Raw genomic sequence first — 22,051 nt, 5'->3', positions numbered from 1 at the left:
AGCTCCGTGGAATGGGAATTGGGAGGCCCTGTGCTAGAGTCTCACACACAGGCATTTTTCCAGCAGTTTTTACAGCCTGGCACCGGGGGGGGGGGGGTTTGAGCAGGAGCTGCTGGAACTGCACCGCACCGGCAGCTGCCTCGTATCAATTCCCTTCTCTCCAGAGGTCTCCTTGAGAGGAGGGGATTTCCCCCAAGAATTTTGCTCCAGACAGGCACTTCTCTAGATAGAGCTTGGTTACCATCTCTCTGAGACTCATCCTCATTGCAGAATTCTGGCTCCTTCCCCAAGATGGAGCCTGAGCCACGGAGTGCTGTAAGGCCAGGGCGTTCTGGGCCTCCTCTGATGAGGACTCCCCTTGCTGGGGAACGACACCTACAATCTTCCAGTGACAAAACAGCCCCAAAGAACTTTCATCAGCCAGTAAAGAATGCATTTCGTCAGGAGTGTGGTGTTATCAATCTTCTCAAGGATGCTGGTTCAACCGGATGGGATTTAACAAGACTAATGAGTTGAGATGGTCACTCAACTGGTATCTCATCTTCTGACAGACATTTACCCTGTTGTTTAATTGTTTTGGTATTGATGCATATGTTCTTCAGCTCAATCACAGTACCATTTTCATATTTTGCATCTTGTTGTTTATGTACTGCTTCCCTGATCTTTCAAGGCTAAACAAACAGCGCTGCATTTCAAACTCATAACCAGATTTACCCAATCAAATACTGAGCCAGTGGAGAATTTGAGGGGTGGTTTTTTACTTGCAGGATTGGAAGTATGCCCTGACGCATTCAGTGGAACTTAGTATCCCCCCCCCAAAAAAAGATGCATAGGATTGTAGACTAACAGTGCAGGATCTGAGTGTCAGGACTGGACCACCTGGATCCTTAACTGACACCAGACAGCAGTTGGAGCATCAGGCCAGGACCAGGGAGCTGGGTTCGAATTTACACTCAGCCATGAAACGTCATGGGTGACCTTGGTCCTGTTGTCAGGTACCTCCTTGATGTGATTCCTACCCTCAAAATGGATTTACCAAAGATAAATCTACCAGCCTAGCCTACCTCCAAGGACTGTTGTAAAATAGGGAGGATGGGAACCTTTGGCCCCACCAGATGTTGTCGGACTCTTAGCTCTCATCATCCCTGACCATTGGCCATGCTGGCTGAGGCTGATGAAAGCTGGCACCCAACAACATCTGGATGGCTGCAGGTTCCCCATCCCTCAATAAAACTGTGCTTTGTAAATGGATAAAACTCTGGTAATACAGCGTCGCCACGACAACCTCCAAATGCACTTGCCCCATGAACAGACTAATAGGAAGCTGTTTATCCGGATAGCATGGGGCTGCAATGATGATGAATTAACGTGGCCAGCTTCAACTCAAGTTACCACAGAGTGTCCTCGCTTATTTTATTGCAAATGGTTCAAGATACTTGCAGAATGTCATTTTTCATTTCAGCCACAGCAAAGCTGGTCTCAGTCTGGGCACAAGCCAGAACTGGGCTGTCCACACCCCACCCCCACCCTGGGATTAGCAGCGACCACAGCTTTTCCCTTTTGTTTGTTTTTTTTAATTAAAGAGGATAAGGGGGAGAGAAGGAAAAGAGACAAGATTCACATAATATTAAAAATAATTTAAAAAATGTAACTCCCCAAATGCATATTGGGGTTAAAAACTAGAGTTTATTTCTCTGAAATACAACCTTACTCATGTTTACTCCAATGCTTGACAGAACTTCAGAGGCCCTTACTCTCTGGTAAGTGCTCATTTTACACTGAGATATTTTTATCACGTAAAAGTGGTCTATATTTTTAAAAACGCACAACTTTTTAAAAAATGACATGTTGAGGTGAGGGGTGGAGGAGAAATTCAATTCAGTTTGCCTTTAAAGGCAAACCCACATAATTTGCACCTTCCAAGACAAAAAAAAAAAGTGAACTGAAACATAGACATCCTTCAAAATTTGCTGAGAGTTGTTAAGAGACCCCTTTCTCCCTTACAAAACTACAATTCTCAGTGGTTTGGCAACCCAATCTCTCTTCAGAAGCTCTGGAGATTGTAGCTGCGTGAGAGGAATAGGGGCCTCCTAGCATCTCTCAGCACCCTTAAGAAACGACAGCTCCCAGAATTCTTTGGGGGGAAGCCATGACAGTATAAATGGATGGCATGGATGTGGCCATTATCTAACCTCCCCCCAAGCTCTGTGCAAATGAATCGTGTTGAATGCTCAATAACCAGGTCATCTAGAAGCAACCTTAGACTATGGCCAACTCAGAAAATGGTGCTTTATGTGGCTGGTGTTTTTTTAATGGTTGTGTCCAGTCCATTCACAGCTACTGCTTTCTGTCTTCATTTGATTCCTGCGTTAGAGGCTACCATGTAGATTCTAAATTGTAGAATCAATGGCCAAATAAATATTCGAGCTACAGCTCTTAAGGCCTTTGCATCATCTCGCGAGATATTCGATTATGTTTCTAAAACTGGAGATCAAAACATATCTGTGTTTCAACCCATCTCAGTGGGTTGGTTTCGTTTCTCATCTCTGAAGCCCATAAATTAATTAGCATTCAAACTCAGAAAACTGTCCCAAGTAATCTGCCACACCTTTTACTTAAACAAAAATTCAGCTATATTTTCCCATCTCCCTCTACCTGTCAAGCGTTGAACTTTTTGAAAATATGAATTTGGAATACATACATCAAGGCAGCGTCATGGTACCCTGGCTGGAATTTTAAATTTCCCCAATGTAAAAAGAAGCGGTTTGAAAAAAATGACTATGAATATTAAATCAACAAGAGAAAGCACAGCATATCCCATATATAGACCAATCAACTCAACTCGCAGGTACCCAATTTAAACAGGTGATTTATGAGAGGAGGGGAAGAAAGAGGTCTCTGCTTCTTTTAACATTAGACAGATCTGTCGTGATCCAAACAAAACACTCGCTTCCTTTGACAGAACTCAAGCTCCTTTTGTTTTCTGTTTTTTCTTTCTTTCAAATGTTATTCCTTTGTTTAAAAATCCAAGAGTTCAGAGTACCCAAGTTTTGGCACAGAAGGTTAACAGTATTGCTATCAGGCCTTAATATGGGTCTGTGTTCTGCCTTAGATGGCAGAATGCAGCCCTGGAAGAATCCAAGTAACAGCAACAAGGGTGTCCCTGAGCACGTGCAGAATGCCTCTCTCCCCAGAGCAATCACAGCCTACTCTCGGCACATCTGGAACCGAGAAGCAAGGCTTCCGGGCAGTTGTCTTGAGATCTGGCATCCTTTCCGTTAAAAATTAACACACTAGCTGTTGCTACGGGTCAGCGATGTGTTCATGATTGAGCAGTAATCCAAAAGTGTCTGTTTAATAAATGCTGGCTTCAGAAGGCGAGGCAGCTTCTCAGTCAAGTCCTCCAGCCCAAGCAAATGTTCTGAACGTTCTTAATTGTCGCTTTTAACTTTAAAAAACAACAACCTGGTAATTTAATTGTCTTGTTCTCTTTGTAAACCACTTTCAGGTTTTACTGTGATCAAGCAGTATATAAATCTTGTGAAATAAATATGCAATTTCTGCCTCTTGCGAGCAAAGTGTTTTTATCACTATCGATATGCTTTTTTGGGGAGCGAAGCACAAGCCACCTCCTCTTGAACAGATATCCAGGGATTTTTCCTGCATCTCTCAGAAGTCTTTTCATCCCCTCTAGCGTACTTTTAAGGAGATTTGCATATATATGTATATATGCAATATACGTACATATGTGCATATATATGTATTTTTTTTAAAAAAAAAGGATTACAGGTTACATGTGCCAGAGGCTATGGAGTGATGAAAAGCCAGTAGAAAAGAAGTATTTCTAAACCCATACCACTCCCTAACTCAAATCAAGTTATATTTGTTGAACTTTTGTAATAAAAAAAATGAACTGGAACAATGGCCAAATTATAACCAGGGTAGATGATTAACAGCTTCGCCTACACGCTGGTTGACCCAGCTGTCCCTGCCTGAGGCCTTCTGCTACCCCGTGAAAGGGGGGGGGCAGGATTATGAAAATGCAATGTGAAATTTTTGGGAAATTTCATCCAAGGGCAACATTATCTCACAACACCCAGTGTCGCTGCAAGAGAACTGGGGCCAGGCGTGGGGCTGAGCAGCGATCCCAATGCATTTCTTTCCCAGAATGCAAACCAGAACAGCTGTATTGCGAGGGAGGGACACATCTGTCTACGTGAAACAAAACTTTGGTGGGGTGGGGGAGCCACATGCAATGGGGAACACAAATAGGAAATCCCAGTGGAAGTGACTGTAGCTCTGTTGCCATCAGCAAGCATTCCTTGCAGGCCTCAACAGCCTTTCCTGGCCCTGCCACGCCCCCGAGGGCCATATTCGCTCCCAGAAATCTCACATGTGGCCCCCCAAAGCACACCCCGAACCCCACGGCCCCCCACCTGTTGCAGGAGCCCCCCGACAGCTGGCAGGGGACATTAGAGGTCCAGAGGAGAGCCTGCCTTCCTCTCCCGTGAAAATACCACCCATCCCCAGGGATATCTGGGTTGTTTGTGGCAAGAATGGTAAAAGGTGGGCGATGTCCCCCAAGCAGGGGTCCCAGGGAGGCAGCAGTGATGGATTTTATTCCCTCAGACCCTCTGCTATGTGGGGAGATGCTCTTTTTCACTCAAAGGTAGGCCATTTTGTGGAGCCTTTGAATATTCAAATTGAAACTATCGCGCAATCATTGATTGTCAAATCATTGGATTCTTGAGGTTTTAAATACTTGGCTTGCGGGGAGAAAAATTCAAACTTATATCTGTAGGTATAAAACATTAATATTGTTTGTCTCCCACTCGAGATCTTCACAAAGGGTTTGGAATGATTTTTTAACTGAAAAAACCTTGTTTTCTTCTCTGTTTTCCTCTTGAATTAGGAAGCCCAGCTGAGGATCCCTTTTTTTGTCCACAGAAGATCCCTGGGTGTAAAGAGAAAAAAAAACACAACCCAGAATAAAGACTTTTTCTTCTTCTTCTTCTTGCCCTGGAAAATGTCAGGTAAGTTTGATTTCATTCTCTCTCTTTGTGGGGTTTTGGTGGGGAGGGTGGATTAATTCTCACCCGTGTAGTTTGTTGGGACAGTTTGCTTTCAAATAAAACAGGGTGGAAGAGGAAAGGGTGGGGAGAGTTAAGAACAGGAGGGCACCAGTGGCTCCAAAATGCAGTGAAATCAATGTTTCTTTAAGTGCATGCAAGTTAAATCTAACCAGATGCAAACTCATATACATAATAAATATATAAATATATATGCACAGGCGCACACAACACATCAGAGCAACAGGGCTACAGGAAAAAGAAGCGTCTCAGCTGGGAATGTTCTGGAGTGCAGCTGCTCCAAACTTCACTGTGAAAGGCAGCATTTAAATATATATATGTATATGTATAAGTATATATTTAAAACACATGTTGCTTATGTGGAATTTTCACCTCCAAAGCCAGCCTCTCTGCCCAGGCAACCAGGGGCTACGGATCTCCAAATTACAAACATTTCTCCCCCTCCATCCCCGGGGTGCAATTTAAGACTTCAGCCACGTAACTTGCCAGGTGATTAGTTGTGGATTTTAATATTCAGGGGACGATCAGAGCCCACCCACCACGACAGCGGGGCTTAGCCAGCCACCTGGCTCTCCCCACTTCCCGGGAGGAAGAGAAGAGGCTAAATGAGTGCACCCCTAATACAGTAGGGTGGGGTGCGGTGGTTGGGGGGGGGGAGATGCGACTTTTTAAAAATGGAGTGCGGCGCTCAATAAGGGTCGCTTGTGCCCACAGGTCCCCCGTGCTATTCCTTTTCAGTCCAGCGGCGGCGCTGCCGCGCAAGAAAATCCACGCGGGGAAAAAAAACCCCGCTGCGCTCCCCACGCGCGATCGCTTTCCATTCTTCCCACGCGTAATATACGCTTTCCGTGCACGGCTTGGGGAGGCCGGCAGATATGCGAGGTGGAAGGAAATGGGTATCTCAGGTGGGTCTCTTGCGGGTGGGGTGTAAAGTAGGGGCAGGGAGATTGTCGGTTGGGAAGAGAAGCCGGATACTTCCGAGTAAACAGACATAGGATCGCGCTGCACGCGAGTCCCCTGGATTGCGACGGCTCTTTCTCCGGAGCCAACGTGCACAAGGTTGCAATTGTTCTTTTTTTGGCGGCGGGTGGAATAAATGCAAGCTATCAAAAACCGTGTATAGAGTTTGCAATTGCTGTGCACGTTGACTTCGGAGTCCCGAAGCCGGATCCGGGCCACGTTTTACTCGGAAGTAAGCCCCACCCCCCGCCGTGCTCCACGGCGCTTCCTTCTTTCCAGGTAAGTAAGGGCAGCTTGGCAGGCGAGGAATCGCCCGCCGCTTTGGCAAGGAGCCTGGCTGGAGATGGCGCGGCAGCTTTACTCCCGAGCAAGAGGGCTGCGGTCCCTCCTAACCCGACCTCGGGAGCCACCCGCAGCGAGATTCCTTGGAGCGGATCCGGCCTGCCCCCGCCCGCTTTCCCGTTCCCACGTGCGGGTCGTGCAGGCCTCGGAGCGCGGGCCTGTTGGCCGGCGGCGCGGACAGGAGGCAGGCGCGGAACGGAGCGCGGCGGCCCGCAGTTACTCACGGCGCTTACGAGGGAAGCCCGGACCAGGCTCCCTCCGGCGCAGCCAGCCTAGCGCAGGGCTCCGATCCGTGGCGCGCTTACTCCGGAGTAAGCCCCGTCGAACTCGGCGTGCCGTGGAATCGGTTTGCAAACGGCTTGCAGCAGCCCGCTCCCCGTCTGTCCCCCCTGCTCTTCTTTTTCTTATTTTTGAGGAGCGGGGAGGGATCAGAGCCCCCCTCTCCAAATTTCACCGCTTTCTTCTCTCCCCCCCCCCCTTCCTAGTCCTCAGATGCCTCTGCAAAGTTCCCTCACACACACCCTCCCAAAGCAAACGCGGGATTTACTCACGAAAGCAAGGGTTCTTGGGCGAGATGTTTGCACCACCCAGAGACATGAAATGGCAGGATTCTGAGCTGCGGAGAGTGAATAGACTTTTCCTGCAAAACTAGCCTTCCTAGGCGGCCCCGCAAGCCCTGACATTTAAATCGGATTGGGGATAAACGCATTTGTGACCTAGGCGCGCCTTGTGCAAAACGGACAGTTCAGGGAGCTGGCCAGACACCAGTTGTTCCTCTCCCTCGTGGGAATCGGCTCTAGTGTAGGTGGTTGGTGGGTGGCAGATATGGAAAAACATCATAAAGTTGGGCAGAAGAACCCATTTCATCCATACTTACCGCTGAGTTTAGAGGCCCACTACAATTTACAGAGTTGGTTTGCAAAGAATTACACAGGGTTGTACCCAGTGCTGGTCTTAAGAGTAGACCCCTTGCCGTTATTGGACCTGACATACTTAGGTTCATTGATTCCAGTGGGTCAGCTCTAGCATTGAATCCAGCCCACAATATGAAGAAAGGAAGCTGCCTTATATTCAGTCAGACCAATTGGCCCATCTTGTGTGCTGTTGTCTAGACACTGGCAGGCAGCAGCTTTCCAAGGTTGCAGGCAGAGAGTCTCCCCTAGCCCCATGCAATGCTCTAAGTTGCAGCTGCTCAAAAGCACCTCTGAGTGCTTGCCTTGCATACCCATCTGGGTAGCTTTTTTAAAAAAAAACAATGGATGAACTTATTTACTGATTGCATTTATAGCCAACCCACTTTCCTGGTAGCGCCAGGTGGCAGGCACGATTCTCCGCCTCCTCCTTTAACCCCCACAGCAACCCTAAGCTAAGAAGCAGCGACTAGCCCAAGGTGAACTTCATGGCTGAACGAGGATTTGAACCCAGGTCTCCTGGGTCCAAGTCCAACACACCAACAACTACTGTATACCACACTGGCTTCTGGGTATTGCTGGTCTCAGCAGCAGGGCCAATGGTAAGGGGTGATGTACATTGGAGGCCCCAGAGAATTTGGATGGGCACAGGTTCTTCACCCCTCCTTTAGACAGTGACCCTTGATTCCGGAATTCCATTCTGCATGTTTGCAACACTTTGAGCCGGCCAATCTTCTAGAAGCCATATAAGTTTTTGGTTTTTCAGAAAGGGGCGTCACGCCCAGTAGTGGGGTGGGTACCACCGGCGTAAGAGTGGGGGCTAGGACACCAGGATTGAAATCCCCTCTCCACCATGAAGCCCACTGAGTTTTCAAACTCGCAGGGTTGTTGTTGTTGTGAAGCTAAAATGGAGAAGGGGAGAAGAAGTGTGTACTTTCCGAGCTCATCGGAGGAAAGGTGGGATATAAATGTCGCCATAACCAGATTACTACTGCTCTGTGGTGCAGCTGGGTAATTTTATACTGTACTTTGGGCTTACACAGGGGCCCACCTCTTTAGATAAAAGGTATAAATTTACTCGAGTCTTACTGCACCATCGCATGTAATGCACACCTAAATTTTCAGAACCTTTGAAGCCAAAAAAGGTAATTGCTGGCGAATGTAAATGTGCTGTCGAATCTAATATGCACCTTAATTTTCGCAATGTAATTTGGCCAAAAAAGGTGAGCATTAGATTCGAGTGAATATGGTACTACTCCACCAAAATGTGGTAACGCAACCTTGCTGTGTGTGTGTGTGTGTGTGTGTGTAAATTTCCTAAAATCCTAGCCTGATGGCAACATTCCTACTCCCGCATCATGACTGCACTCAGTGTAAGCAAGGCTGCACAGAATCTTGAAGCAACTCAGTCTGGGGTTTTTTTGGGGGGGTGGGGGGGTGGTACTTCCACCCAATAAGGCCAGCTAGCACTGAAAATAGTAGTGAGTTCCAGTAAAAGAAAGGCCTCTCGTTTTCCTTTTCCCCTGGCACAAGATACCTTCCTGAAAATAAAAATAAAAAAATACTGCCACTGATTATATACATTTAGGCATTTTGCAGTGGAATGGCATGGTCTCAGATGGTGCCAGATGCACAAGAATTACCCAGGTTTCTCCCCCTGCTCTGTTTCCCAAACCTCTGCAGGGAAATAAAATTGTTGCAGCTTCTCATCTGGCAAACTCATTCTAGGAATTGCCAGTGCTGTTCGTCAGGGCAGGACACTGGACAGATGCCTGTGGTCCCCTAAGCAGAATGAGCAGGTGCCCCCCACCACCAAAAAAACCGTATCGGGGCTCACTGACCATCCCTGGAAATCAATCTGTAATGCATTACTACCTAAGGAACCCTCCGTTCCCTGCAAACTGTCCTGCCCAGTTAAGACCATTAAACCCAGAATCTAACATTATGTAGCTGCAGCACTGAACGTTGTTGGCTGAAAGTTGATGCTTCTGTTTTCTCAGGACAGGTATCACTTGTTTGGCTGTTTAATACATAGCACTTGCATAGCACTTTTTGAGCGTTGTGGAAGACCTTCACATTTGCTCTCCTAGGCAAGCTTCACAAGAGCCCTGTAATGTAGACTGGTATCATTCTTCCCACCCCGTGGATGGGAGTGAGAAAGACTGAGACTAACGCTGTGTACACATCGTACATTTAAAGCACGTCTCCCACTGCCCAAGAATCCTGGGAACTGTAGATTGTTAAGGGTATCTCTCTGAGGGGCTCCCAGGGTTCTTGGTGTCTGCTTTCGATGTTCTTAGCCTCTAAGCGTGAGCTAGAGTAAGCAGGTGGAACTATGGCAAAGGTGAGGTTTGAATTAGGGACACCCCGGTTGCAAGGAATTCACAGCCAGGCAGCATAAGCACATGCAACTGGGGTAGCTCAGTCAATAGAGCACGCTACTCTTAATTTCAAGGTTGTGGCTTTGAGCCCCACATTGGGCAAAAGATTCTTGCATTGCAGGGGGTTGCAGTAGATAACCCTTTTTGTTCCTTCCAGGACTCCAGGATTCTGTCATTCTATGCATGTCTGCTAGGGACGCGGGTGGTGCTGTGGGTTAAACCACAGAGCCTAGGACTTGCTGATCAGAAGGTTGGCGGTTCAAATCCCCGCGATGGGGTGAGCTCCTGTTGCTCGGTTCCTGCTCCTGCCAACCCAGCAGTTCGAAAGCACGTCAAAGTGCAAGTAGATAAATAGGTACTTCTTCGGCGGGAAGGTAAACGGCATTTCTGTGCGCTGCTCTGGTTCGCCAGAAGCGGCTTAGTCATGCTGGCCACATGACCTGGAAACTGTACGCCGGCTCCCTAGGCCAATAAAGCGAGATGAGCGTCGCAACCCCAGAGTTGGCCACGATTGGACCTAATGGTCAGGGGTCCCTTTACCTTTACTTGTGCATGTCTGCTAGGAAGTAGGTCTCACTTTGCTCAATGGGGCTGACTCCAAGGTAAGCCCGCACAGGATTGCACCATTAATAACGACTGTCTACTGTTGGGAAGAGTGCTAGTTGTATCTGTATAAGTGCAGCGCTCACTTCCTGCTGTTTAATGACCAGCTGTATTTTGTTGTTTAATGACTTTGGGTATTTATTTATCAAGACAAATACACCGCTTAATTTTATTTTAAAAAAAATCTCTTGAGCAGTTCACATAAAATGATATAAATATTAGTTTAAAGTAGCAATAGAAACAGATAGCGTATTAGTGGTGGATTTATACTGGGCTGTCCGCACGTCATTCTGCTTGGGGGAAGAACCACAAGTAGCAATGGGACATGCACCGATCTGAAATGAAGCAGTGCGCCCTGAAAGCAGGATTGCGCATAACTGCCCCATATTGAGCACAAAGTGTTATGAATGCAGAATTAAATAGACGTGCCCATGAAGCCTTGGATCACAGTATAACCAAGGCTCTTGGTTACTATAAGAAAAAATAGGGTGCAAAATATCGGGGTGTAGCCCATGGCTGTAGCCAGGATTTTTTTTTGGGGGGGGGCAGAACTTTTGTTGTGGGTGGAGGGGCAGAACCAACGTGATTGGTCAGTTAGTTATGTATTTCTATTGTTTTACTTGATGGGGGGGTAGCTGCCCCCCTGTCCCCTCTTGGCTACACCAATGGTGTAGCCAACGCTGGTCCCTATTCAGACTGTAAGTCAACCCATTGACATTAATGGACGTGGCACAACTCATTTAAGGGTTATTGATTTTGGGAGGCCCACTCGGAGCAGAACTTTGTTGGAGACACCCCATTAGTTCTGCAATAAGCTTATAGGATAATCTTCCAGCTTTAAAATTCTACTTGCTTCTCTCCAGTCGTGCTGAAATGTATTCTCCTCTCTGCCACCGCCCTCCCCGTGAGAATCAAATGGTAGGGTGCCCAAAATTGAGTTGCTGTTATATGAACGGGAACTCCTACTGGGTCACGACAGGGCCATCAGGCATGACAAAAAGATACTGAGCGCCCTCCCTGCGGTGGGGGCAGATTCCTCAGACTTACTGACCAGAATGGAATGAGACTGCCTTGAGTGTAATCTGGATTTAATCGGTTTATCGAACTCTAAACTCATGGTGGGGGAAGCTTTATTTGACAAATGTTTGACAACATGCATTCTATCAGGAAGTGTTTACAAATTAAGAAATGGTTACAAGGCCATCAATAATATATTCAGAGAGATATATACTGACATCAAGTTTTCCTTTTTAAAAAAATAAAATGCTTTCGATCATTCCACTCATCCAACAGTCTGCCATTGACCCTCTCTTTCTAAAGTATTTATACGTTATCCATGAAAGTCTGATAAATGTTCACACAAATACAGTTTTTAGTATAAGGGAATGATGGTGAACATTTAACAGTGCAATGCTAACTACATATACTCAGAAGCAAGCCCCAATGAGGTCAGTGGAGCTTACTCCCAGGTAAGTAGGGTTGGAATTGCAGCCAAGACAATAAGTGCCAAAGTGGCGTTGCAAACTAAGTGGGATTTACTTCAGAGTGTTATTATTCTTAATAATAAATTGCTATTATTTATATACTGCTTAATGGCAAACTGGGTGCCTAGGTAGTTTGATGATAAAAGCCAATAACACTAACTGAAAATTGCAGGTATAAAAACCAATTATGCAAACATTAAAATGTGAACATACACAATGTTGTACACCACCCTGTGATCTTTTGATAAAGGGTGCTATGTAAAGTGTAATAAGAATAAGAATAAATGCTATGTTGTGCTCAAGCTGATGTAAAAAATCCAATTGAAACATGCAAAGGCTCAAACCACATTTTAAGGCTTTTCCCCTTACAAGTTTATTTTGACTTCCTGTTTTGTAATTCAGCATGACTTTCAGCTCCCTGCTACCCAGAGGTAAGTAAACCCTGTAAAGGAGGAAATATTTCAAGGTAGCGTGGTCAGGATTAGAACCCAAGTTCCCTAATTCCTAAAGTGTAGAATCACTTGCTTAAGCAATTTATGACTCCGAGCTGGTAAACCCCAAACTCACTTTTTACTTTTCAGAATATAAAATACTATTGTTAAATTGATTCTTTTAGGAAAACCAAAGGTCTATCAAGGTGTCCGAGTCAAGATTACAGTGAAGGAGCTTCTGCAGCAGAGAAGAGCCAAGCAGGCTGTGGCCGATGAAGCCGTAAGCACCTCCTCCTCTTCCCACAGTTGTGGCCAATTGCATCATCATAATAAACAACTTGTTATTTTCTTCCTTTCAATTAGTGACGTGGCCTGCACCATGCCACTTGGTTGTGCAACACTTGAACGTGTGTGAACTAGAACCTGGGGTCGTGAAACAGCTGTTCCCACATAGCACCACTTCAGATTGAAGGGGCGGTGCATTTGAATCCTTTCCTACCAAACCCTGCATGTAGAAAACTAGCTTGTCAGTGAGAAATGTGGGGCTTAGAACCCTTCTCCTTAGCATATTAGCTTTCTATTGCAAGGATTAAAATATACACAAGAGCATTCACCGTTGTCACCCTCCACTTACAATCTGAAGTGGTGCAGCCCAGTACCCAGTAACAGTTTATTGCTCGTTTAGACTGGGTCTGACTATAGAAGAAACATTGCACTGGAGCTGATGCAAAGCCGTATGAAAGTCTTCCTGCAGTAGTTCATTCATACATACAGTGGTACCTCAGGTTACATACGCTTCAGGTTATAGACGCTTCAGGTTACAGACTCCGCTAACCCAGAAATAGTACCTCAGGTTAAGAACTTTGCTTCAGGATGAGAACAGAAATCATGCTCCAGCAGCATGGCAGCAGCAGGAGGCCCGATTAGCTAAAGTGGTGCTTCAGGTTAAGAACAGTTTCAGGTTAAGAACAGACCTCCGGAACGAATTAAGTACTTAACCTGAGGTACCACTGTACTACCAATCACCCCTCAAGCATTGAACATTTATCTGTAAACCAGCTATAAGGTGCCCTCTTTGTTCTCATAAATTAATGCATGACATTTTTGACCAGTATTTTCTGACCAATCAAGTATCAAAGTGCAATCATCATCTGGGGACCTTCTTTGTGTGCTTCCTCCACGAGGTCTGGAGGGTGGCAACATGAGAACCAGCCTTCTCTGTGGTGGCTCCCTGTCTGTGGAATGCTCTCCCCAGGGAGGCTCACCTGGTGCCTTCATTGTACACCTTTAGGCACCAGGCAAAAAGGTTCCTCTTCAATTGACATTAGCATGGCCTTTAAAATGTCTTTGTGGGAGGAGGGTTATTGGTTTGTTTTTGTTACGCCTTTTGAGTTCACCTTTTGTATTTTTATGTTGTGGACTTCCCTGTGGTCTTCAGAGGACAGGCGGCATGCAAATTTAACAAACGATAAGAATGAAAGCCTAATCTGCTAATTTTAGCATAAGAACATGGGAAGCTGTATTATGCAGAGACCATTAGTCCATCTGCCTTAGCCCTGCCTACAATAAATGGCAGTGGTCCTCCAGCTGTATCTGGAGATACAGGGAGACTTCTGCATGCAAAACTTGGGCTCTAACATCTCAACCAGAGGACCTTTCCTTTCTGTGGGTGGGTTGCAGAAAGTGGAAGTTTTTGGTCCAGAAGAAAGAGGCAGGAGGGGGTGAATCCAATGCTGAAGGACTGCTCCAGACACACCAGTCTGGATGTGGCACCACAAGCCAGCTTTTGCAATGCATAAACTGTGGAGGTGGAATTTTTCGGGACTGTGCTTGAATTTCTGCTGAGTTGATGCTCCAAAGCATCAGGGAGGGTTATGACACAGAGACCTGGGTGTTTCTGTCACTCTCTGGTGCCTCCACTCTGGATGTTAGGCCTACGCAAGATTCCAGGTTACACCCATCCCTGTGTTGCAATTTAAACCATGGCTAGTCTTACATGGTCTCTCTCTCTTTTTAAAAAAGCTACAACTCCCATTTTCTAATGGTGCGAGTAGGGTGGGGAGGCTATAGCTCAGTGCTGCAACACCTTCGCATTCAGAAGGACCCAGGTTCCAATTCCTGGCATCACCATCCGAAAGAATCAGGCAGCAGATGATGTGAAAAGGTTTGTGTCCGAAACTCTGGAGAGGCGCTGCCAGTCAGAGTGGGCAATAGTGGGCTAGATAGGCAAATAGTTTGACCTTATATCATGTAGTTTCCTGTGTTATCATTTGTTAAATTTACAAAGCAAGAGTGCGTAGACTTTTGAGTTTCCAACATTTGTCATCTTTGGAGTAGACCCATTGAAATTAATGGACATGGGTCGTTTAGATCTGTTAATCTGATGAGAGGAATTTACTTGGGTGCAGCCCGTGATCTCATAATAATAATAATAATAATAATAATAATAATAACAACAACAACAACAACAACAATTTATTATTTATACCCCGCCCATCTGGGCGGCTTCCAACAAGAGTTAAGGTGTAGCTAAAAAAGGTAAAGGGACCCCTGAAAGTTAGGTCCAGTTGTGGACGACTCTGGGGTTGCAGCGCTCATCTCACTTTACCGGCCAAGAGAGCCGGCGTACAGCTTCTGGGTCATGTGGCCAGCATGACAAAACAACCAGAGCACTACACGGAAACACCGTTTACCTTCCCGCTGGAACGGTACCTATTTATCTACTTGCACTTTAGCGTGCTTTCGAACTGCTAGGTTGGCAGGAGGAAGGACCAAGCAACGGGAGCTCACCCCATCGCGTGGATTTGAACCGCCAACCTGATCGGCAAGTCCTAGGCAGGCTCTGTGGTTTAACCCACAGCGCAACCCACGTCCCATAAGGTGTAGCTAATTGGGCTCAAATGCTGATTATGGTAACACAGAGCATCCTATAGCTCAGGAATGGGGAACCTGAGGACCTCCAGATGATATTGGACTACGTGGCCCATCATCCCTGATCAATGGCTGCACTGGCTGAGCCCAGATTCCCTGCCTCTGCCATTGCAGGAAGGTGGGAAAGTGTTAACTGCTCTTTGAGAGGAGGAGTGATCAAGCAGTCACACACAGCACATTGCACTATGTGCAAAGAACTCCCCTGGCTTATGTTGCTTTAGTGATTTGCATAAAGAAAGAGCCAGCCAAATACTGCTTCCGGGTTCACATCACTGGAGGGCTGTTTTCCACCTTCACAGATTAACTCTAGTACCCACCTGTTGCTGTTCCTTGGAAAAGACATTTGCCCTTTGTCTAAGAAACTGGGAAATCTGGGAAGTATGTGTGTGTGAGAGAGAGAATCAATCCCTTCAGCACTGAAATGACCCTAGTGAAGATACGTCTTCTGATGACATAAAAATGTGTGAATGTAGTTTAGTTTTCTAGCTGTGCTGTAAGAAAACAACAGTCACTTTCTTATCTACTGTAAGCAGGAGGTTTTAGAACACAAGCAAGGCAGCTGTTAGATGATCCTGCGGGCAGCCTGCAAGGGAAGGGGAGAGAAGAGACGGCAAAAGAGATTTTATGTATTGGGGCACGAACAATATGCAAACTGAAACACAGAATCACCATTGGGAATTTGCACTTCTCCAAATTTGGCAATGCATTTCTTCTATCGAGTAATGTGTGTGCGATAAAGTGTGCATAAAAATGCATATATTACGTTAAAAGAGCATACAAAAATGTTAGGGGAAATTGTTTGCAAAAATGTATGTATTAGATGAAATTAGCAGTAAAATGCAGACAAATTTTCACAGACTTTTAAAAAAGAATCTGCTTGCTGATGTGGAAATGTGTGTTTAAGAGTGGAAAAATGAGAAACAGAGAAATCAGAATTGATAGATTTGCTCACCTGTCATTTCATATCATATCCTTCCTCATGCAGGAAAGAATTTAAGCTTTCCTCAGTTTCTACTGACAGTGGCTCATGATGCTGTCTCATGTTTGTTCCTGAGACTTTAATGCCATTTCATATTCCTGTTTCTGCTTTTTTTTTTTTTAAAAAAAAGTTTCTTAGCTGCCTTGGGAGTGTCCTAAGCATTGTGTGTCAAAAATGGAATGTTATAAATAGTTAAATAAATTTTAGTGTAAATACACAGATTAATAGCAATCCCAGAGGGACGTCTCCCCAATATTTAAAACCAGTGGGTAGAGGGTTGTTGTAACATGCAAGATCTCATCTGAGAAATTTCACTAGCTTTCTTTGGGACTCAGATGGCTTTCCTCAACATCGTTTTGGGTGTTTGAAACTGCCTTCGGATTTCACTTGAGTCGAAACCTGGCAAGGAGTGGAGGGACTGTGAAACACCCCCCCCTTGGGGGGAAATTTCGTTCATCTTATGGAGAACCCCTCTGTTTGTGGAAGAGCCATCCCACTTGCTTTGAGCTGCCTTCGAATTCCTTTTTAGGTGAACTCTAGACTTCTGGAGTTCAGTTGGAACAGCTGCTGTTACAGAGCCGGCCTTTATGGATTTAACTGTGATCAAACAAAGCAAGGTTGTAAATTCCAGCGGGGGAACGCTTTGCAAATAGGGGTGACCTTCCAGTAACATTTAAAAAATATTTCCTGCTCTCGGTGGCGCTTCACCCTAAACACAGGCATGTTGATAGCAGGTTATTGTTTAAAAAAAAAACCAAAAACGCTGAGAGCCTGTCCCATGGCAAAATAGTGCGTTCTTAACAGATTTCAGGAATTGCATGTTTCTTATATGGGAGCATGCATCTTATGAGTTAGGTAACCGACTAACTAACATCTAACTAGGTTATTGTATTTTAGTGTTTTGTTGGAAGCCGCCCTGAGTGGCTGGGGAAACCCAGCCAGATGGGCGGGGTATAAATAATAAATTATTATAAATTATTATTATTATAACATGGCCACAACTTCAACTTACACAGATAAAAGCAGAATCAACCTGCATTGCTAACCCCCTGCATGTTCCTCTTGGAGAGAAAGCCTGGACTTACCTCCACCGTGTTAAGGGGATGAAGGAAGGGGGGAGGGAAGGAGGCAAGGAATTCCTTCTGCTTTATAAATGGAGAACCACCCAGCTGTGCTTTGCTTTATTCCTTGTGTTCTCAGGTTTCCGGAGAAGGCAGTGGCAACAATGTCCAGTTCACGGAGTCTTTCTCCCCTCCCTGTGCAGGTTGGTACAAAAAGAGAGAGAGAGAGAGTGCCTTTTTTCCTCTCCCCCCCCCACCTTTCCCCTCTTCTCCCAAAACACATCCCACTTCTTTCCCAGACTTCCTAAACTTGGTATTTAATTAGGAACCTAGCCAATCAGAACTTTGCTAAATGCAGAGGAGGACACAAAGAGGGGGAAGCCAACAAGGATGTCCTCGCCCCACCTGGCAGCCTCTTCATCTCAGTTTGGTGCTGGCCTATAGAGCAATCCTGTTCCCAAAAGGAACTAAAGGACCAAGTTTAGTGGCTTGCTTTCTCTCCCATCCCTTTCTTTCCTCCCTCCCTCTCTCCTTCTCTCTCTCTCTCTCTCTCTCTCTCTCTCTCTCTCTCTCTCTTCCTGTTAATCCAGCAAAGGGGGGGGGGGGTTAATGTTTTCACATCTTACATCAGCTCCTTCCTGGTGTGCAAGAACTCTTACTGTCAGAAAGTCCTTCCTGATGTTTAGTCCTTTCTTGTAACTTGAATCCATTGGTTCGGAGCAGGAGAAAACAAGTTTTCTCCATCCTCCACGTGACAGCCCTTGAAGATGGTGGTCATAACTCCTCTCAGTCTCCTCTTTACCCTAAGGCTACCAGATCTCCCCCCCCCCCCCATGAATTCACTTTTCAACTTCAGTAGGAATGATAGGATTTTGTCAGGGGACTGATTTGTAAATCTGGGGACTGTCCCTGGGAAACGGGGACATCTGGTAACCTTACTTTACCTGGCTAAATATACCCAGGTCCTTCAACTGTTCCTCATAGGACGTGGTTTCCAGACCCTTGAAGATCTTGGTTGCCCTCCTCTGCACACCTTACAGCTTGTCAGTAATCCTTAAATTGTGGTGCCCAGAATTGGGCACAGTACTCCAGGTGTGCTCTGACCAAGGCAGAATAGAGCGGTACTATTACTTCCTTTGATCTGGGCACTATCCTTCTGTTGATGCAGCCTAGAATAGCATCAGCTTTTTGCTTTTTATTCTGCTACTGCTGCATTGCATTGTTGACTCATATAAAGCTTGTGGTCTGCTAAGACCCCTATATCCTTTTCACGTGTACTATTGACAATCCTGGTGTCCCCCATCTCCTATTTGTGCAGCTGATTCTTCCTGCCTTGTGTCGAACCTTACACTTGTCATGTGTTCTTCAAGAATTGTGTTATTTTTATGGATTTTTTTCCTTTTGTTATTTGCTTGCTTTCGGCTGCCCTTTGGCTTGTGCAAAAGGGAGCGCATACCGTATTTTTCGCTCTATAAGACGCACCAGACCACAAGACGTACCTAGCTTTTGGAGGAGAAAAACAAGAAAAAAAATATTCTGAATCTCAGAAGCCAGAACAGCAAGAGGGATCGCTGTGCAGTGAAAGCAGCAATCCCTCTTGCTGTTCTGGCTTCTCTGTGATAGCTGCACAGCCTGCATTCGCTCCATAAGACACACACACATTTCCCCTTACTTTTTAGGAGGGAAAAAGTGAGTCTTATAGAGCAAAAAATACAGTAAATCATCTAAATGATGTAACGTAACTAAAATGACAGCTGTTTGTCCTTGCGTCCTCCTGTCTTGTTCTCTCCTCTCCTTCCTCTCTTAGCCCCTTACGTAGACACAGAACTTGCCTCTTCTTCGTCTGGCTGCGTACAACCCTGGCAGTTCCAAAACTGCACTGCCTGCGAGGAGATCCCCAGTTATTTGGAGCAGCTGGTTGATTCCTGCCTTCAAACTGAGCTAACTTTGGATGCTACTATGGGGACTACCCAGGGCAACATGCCTTGCTCGCCCGACAGCTTCCAACTAGGCCCTCCCTACCTCAACCAAAGCCTGGTAATGGCACTTCAGTTTTTATGGGTTGGGGATCAGGATTCTACAAAGCACCCGTATGCTTGGGGGATTTATACAGCAGGAAAGTAAGAGCCCGACTGCAGGATAGAAATTGCCGAAAGCTGTAAATAGCTTTGGGAGAAGCACAGCTGCTCTTATGGAGCCCTGCTGTGGGGCCTCTGTTAAAGCAATTAAAGAAAGCCAGTGTGATAGTGTGGTTAGATCATGGGTAGGCAAACTAAGGCCCAGGGGCTGGATCCGGCCCAATCGGCTTCTAAATCCGGCCCGTGGACTGTCCCGGAATCAGCGTGTTTTTACATGAGTAGAATGTGTCCTTTTATTTAAAATGCACCTCTGGGTTATTTGTGGGGCCTGCCTGGTGTTTTCATGTGAGTAGAATGTGTCCTTTTATTTAAAATGCATATCTGGGTTATTTGTGGGGTATAGGAATTCTCACCCCCCAAAAAAAAATAATCCGCCCCCCCATAAGGTCTGAGGGACAGTGGACCAGCCCCTTGCTGAAAACGTTTGCTGACCCCTCAGTTGGATTGTGTGACTAGGGCTTGGGAAACATGGGTTCAAATCCCCACTCAGCCGTGAACCTCACCTACGCCAGTTGCTGTCTCTCAGCCTAACCAACCTCACAAGGTTGTTGTGAAGATAAAACGGAGATGGGGGGAACAGTGTTTGCCACCTTGGGCCCCTTGGAGAAGAGGTGAAATATATAGTGGTACTTCAGGTTAAGTACTTCATTCCGGAGGTCCGTTCTTAACCTGAAACTGTTCTCAACCTGAAGCATCACTTTAGCTAATGGGGCCTCCTGCTGCTGTCGTGCCGCCGGAACACGATTGTTGTTCTCATCCTGAAGCAAAGTTCTTAACCCGAGGTACTGTTTCTGAGTTAGCGGAGGCTGTAACCTGAAGCATCTGTAACCTGAAGCGTATGTAACCCGAGGTACCACTCTAGGGAATCAATAAATGAAGCCTGAATTATTATTGACTTTTTCCCTTAGATGCCTCCTTTTCTCTCTCCTCTCCCTTCTCTGTAGGGTCCTGGATCCCCGGATTCCTCTGACCCCTCCAGCTCATTTGATTACAGCTACTCTCCACCGCAGCCTCCTCCTTTCGCCCCACTCTCTTACAGCTCCCCTTCCCCTCTGGATGCCAAGAGCTGCATGTATCCATCGTCGGAAGGAAGCCCCTATCACCAGCAGTCCCAGTTACAGTACAACCACGCCCCTTCTGCCTGCTGCTGTACGTCTTGCGGCTCCCAGCACTTGGACGCTTTCAGAGTACCGGAATATTTCCCCTACGCAAACACGGACTGCAGGGACTATGCCCCTTCCGTCTCCGTAGCAGATGACTTCTTCCGGAGAGATCGGAGCTGGGATACATGCTACAGCTAATGGGGAAGTGTCCGGTTGGCGGCCGCTGTCCTAAACGCAGGAGATCAGCATAGACTCTGGTTGCCATTCTGGTTGGAGGAGGGTGCAAGCATCCCAGCTTCACAGAGTTCTTCATCGGGTGTAATGGAAAGGGGGTGACATTATTAGACTGTTTGTTCTCTGCGCTAAAACACACACACCGGAGAATCCACATTCTTCTGCACAGAGAAAAGCTGAATCCTGCAAGCGACTTAATTGATGTGAATGTCACTTATTTTGCCTAATTTGCTTTGCCTCTGCTGGTTGTGGGGAGGATCAAAGGGGCTAGGCAGGGCGCTGCCGTTGTACTCCTGGCCCACTGGGTATCTTACTCAGCACCATGTCTTATTTCATCAAGCACTGCCTGTATACTTGCAAGCACATCTCTGTAATCAAAAGTACTAGAAACTTCTTTTTTTTAAAAAGGCTTGAGCTAAATTGTGCATCCAGCAACACATTTTGCAGTTCTTCTGTACCTGATTGGAATTGCGGCATGTGCACAGCCCGTTTTTTAACATCCTGGATTAGTGGCATGTTTTACCCTCGCAACCCGGCGTGCTCAATATATTTAAAACTTTAGTCCCCTCCAGATGAAGGGTTCTGTGAAATGCAAAAGCTTGCATACGCCTATCCATAGAATATATATTCTGTTTCCTTCATCTCTTTCATAAATACAGCATGTATATATGTTTGTGCTCGGATCAGATAAGCCAGTATATTGCCTCCACGAACATAACCCAACCTTTTCCTTCTTCTGGTGGTGTTTTCTGTGGGGTTCATTTAAGGGTGCGCACAACGTTTTAAACCACATCACAGCATTTCTTCCGCCATCCTGTCATTCTTGTATCTTTGATTCCATTAAACAAACGTCAGCCAATATGCCGCAGATGGGTGTGTTTCCCCCCTTTCATTCTCGCAGCACAAACTGATAGCTGGAGGCGTATTTCAATGCATTGCGTTCACACAGAATGAAATAATTGTAGAGTGGGCTGGGACCTCGGTGGCTATCTAGTCCGACCCACTCTTCAGTGCAGAATATGCAATTACAGCACCCCTGACAACTGCTTAAATGCCTCCAGTGAAGGAGAGAGCCCAGCTTTTCCACTGTTGAACAGGTCTTGCCATTAGGAAATCCCTCCTAACACTTAGCTGAAATCTGCTTCCCTGTAGTTTCCAGGTTCTAGATTTTTGTCCTGATAAAATTTTGATTTTTGTCGTGGGAGAGATACTTTCCATTTCCATTAAAGGCTGAGTGGGGAGGTTTATTGGATATTCCAGGGTAGTCCTATAGACTTTGTCAGTATATGGGTGTAATCTATCATTGGGGTCAGTTAGTCAAACCACCCCATCTTTCCTCACTTATGGCTAGCAGCATGCAAAGCCTGCAGAAACAAAAATTCACCAATAAGCCAGAATTTGAA

General features: G+C 46.0%; 1 protein-coding gene and 1 long non-coding RNA gene across 6 annotated transcripts; one reads left to right on the top strand and one right to left on the bottom strand.

Moving 5' to 3' along the window:
- Window positions 1-97: 97 nt before the first annotated feature.
- On the bottom strand, window positions 98-17,306 carry LOC310696091. 3 transcript variants are annotated; one of them, XR_014520410.1, is made up of 3 exons: window positions 16,086-17,306; window positions 15,451-15,716; window positions 98-4,954 (listed from the first exon to the last, which is right to left on the bottom strand). It is a non-coding gene; the product is annotated as an uncharacterized lncRNA (long non-coding RNA). The 3 variants fall into 3 exon arrangements; XR_014520409.1 differs by having other exon boundaries at window positions 15,451-17,306; XR_014520411.1 differs by lacking the exons at window positions 15,451-15,716; window positions 16,086-17,306 and adding an exon at window positions 6,944-7,193.
- POU2AF3 (POU class 2 homeobox associating factor 3) lies at window positions 5,012-21,516 on the top strand. Of its 3 annotated transcripts, none has more exons than XM_083481158.1 (5): window positions 5,012-5,033; window positions 12,388-12,482; window positions 17,313-17,376; window positions 18,981-19,210; window positions 20,256-21,516. In XM_083481158.1, the coding sequence occupies exons 1-5, from the start codon at window positions 5,027-5,029 to the stop codon at window positions 20,610-20,612; spliced, it is 753 nt and encodes a 250-aa protein (XP_083337284.1). In that variant the 5' UTR covers window positions 5,012-5,026; the 3' UTR covers window positions 20,613-21,516. The 3 variants fall into 3 exon arrangements, with proteins under 3 accessions (XP_083337284.1, XP_083337283.1, XP_083337282.1); XM_083481157.1 differs by lacking the exon at window positions 5,012-5,033 and adding an exon at window positions 5,744-5,995; XM_083481156.1 differs by lacking the exon at window positions 5,012-5,033 and adding an exon at window positions 6,337-6,703.
- The last annotated feature ends 535 nt before the right edge of the window (window positions 21,517-22,051 follow it).

Source organism: Podarcis liolepis (assembly GCF_965112155.1).
Source record: "Podarcis liolepis genome assembly, chromosome: 16".
NCBI classification, from domain to species: Eukaryota; Metazoa; Chordata; class Lepidosauria; order Squamata; family Lacertidae; genus Podarcis; species Podarcis liolepis.
This window is presented reverse-complemented; position numbering and strand designations above follow the sequence as displayed.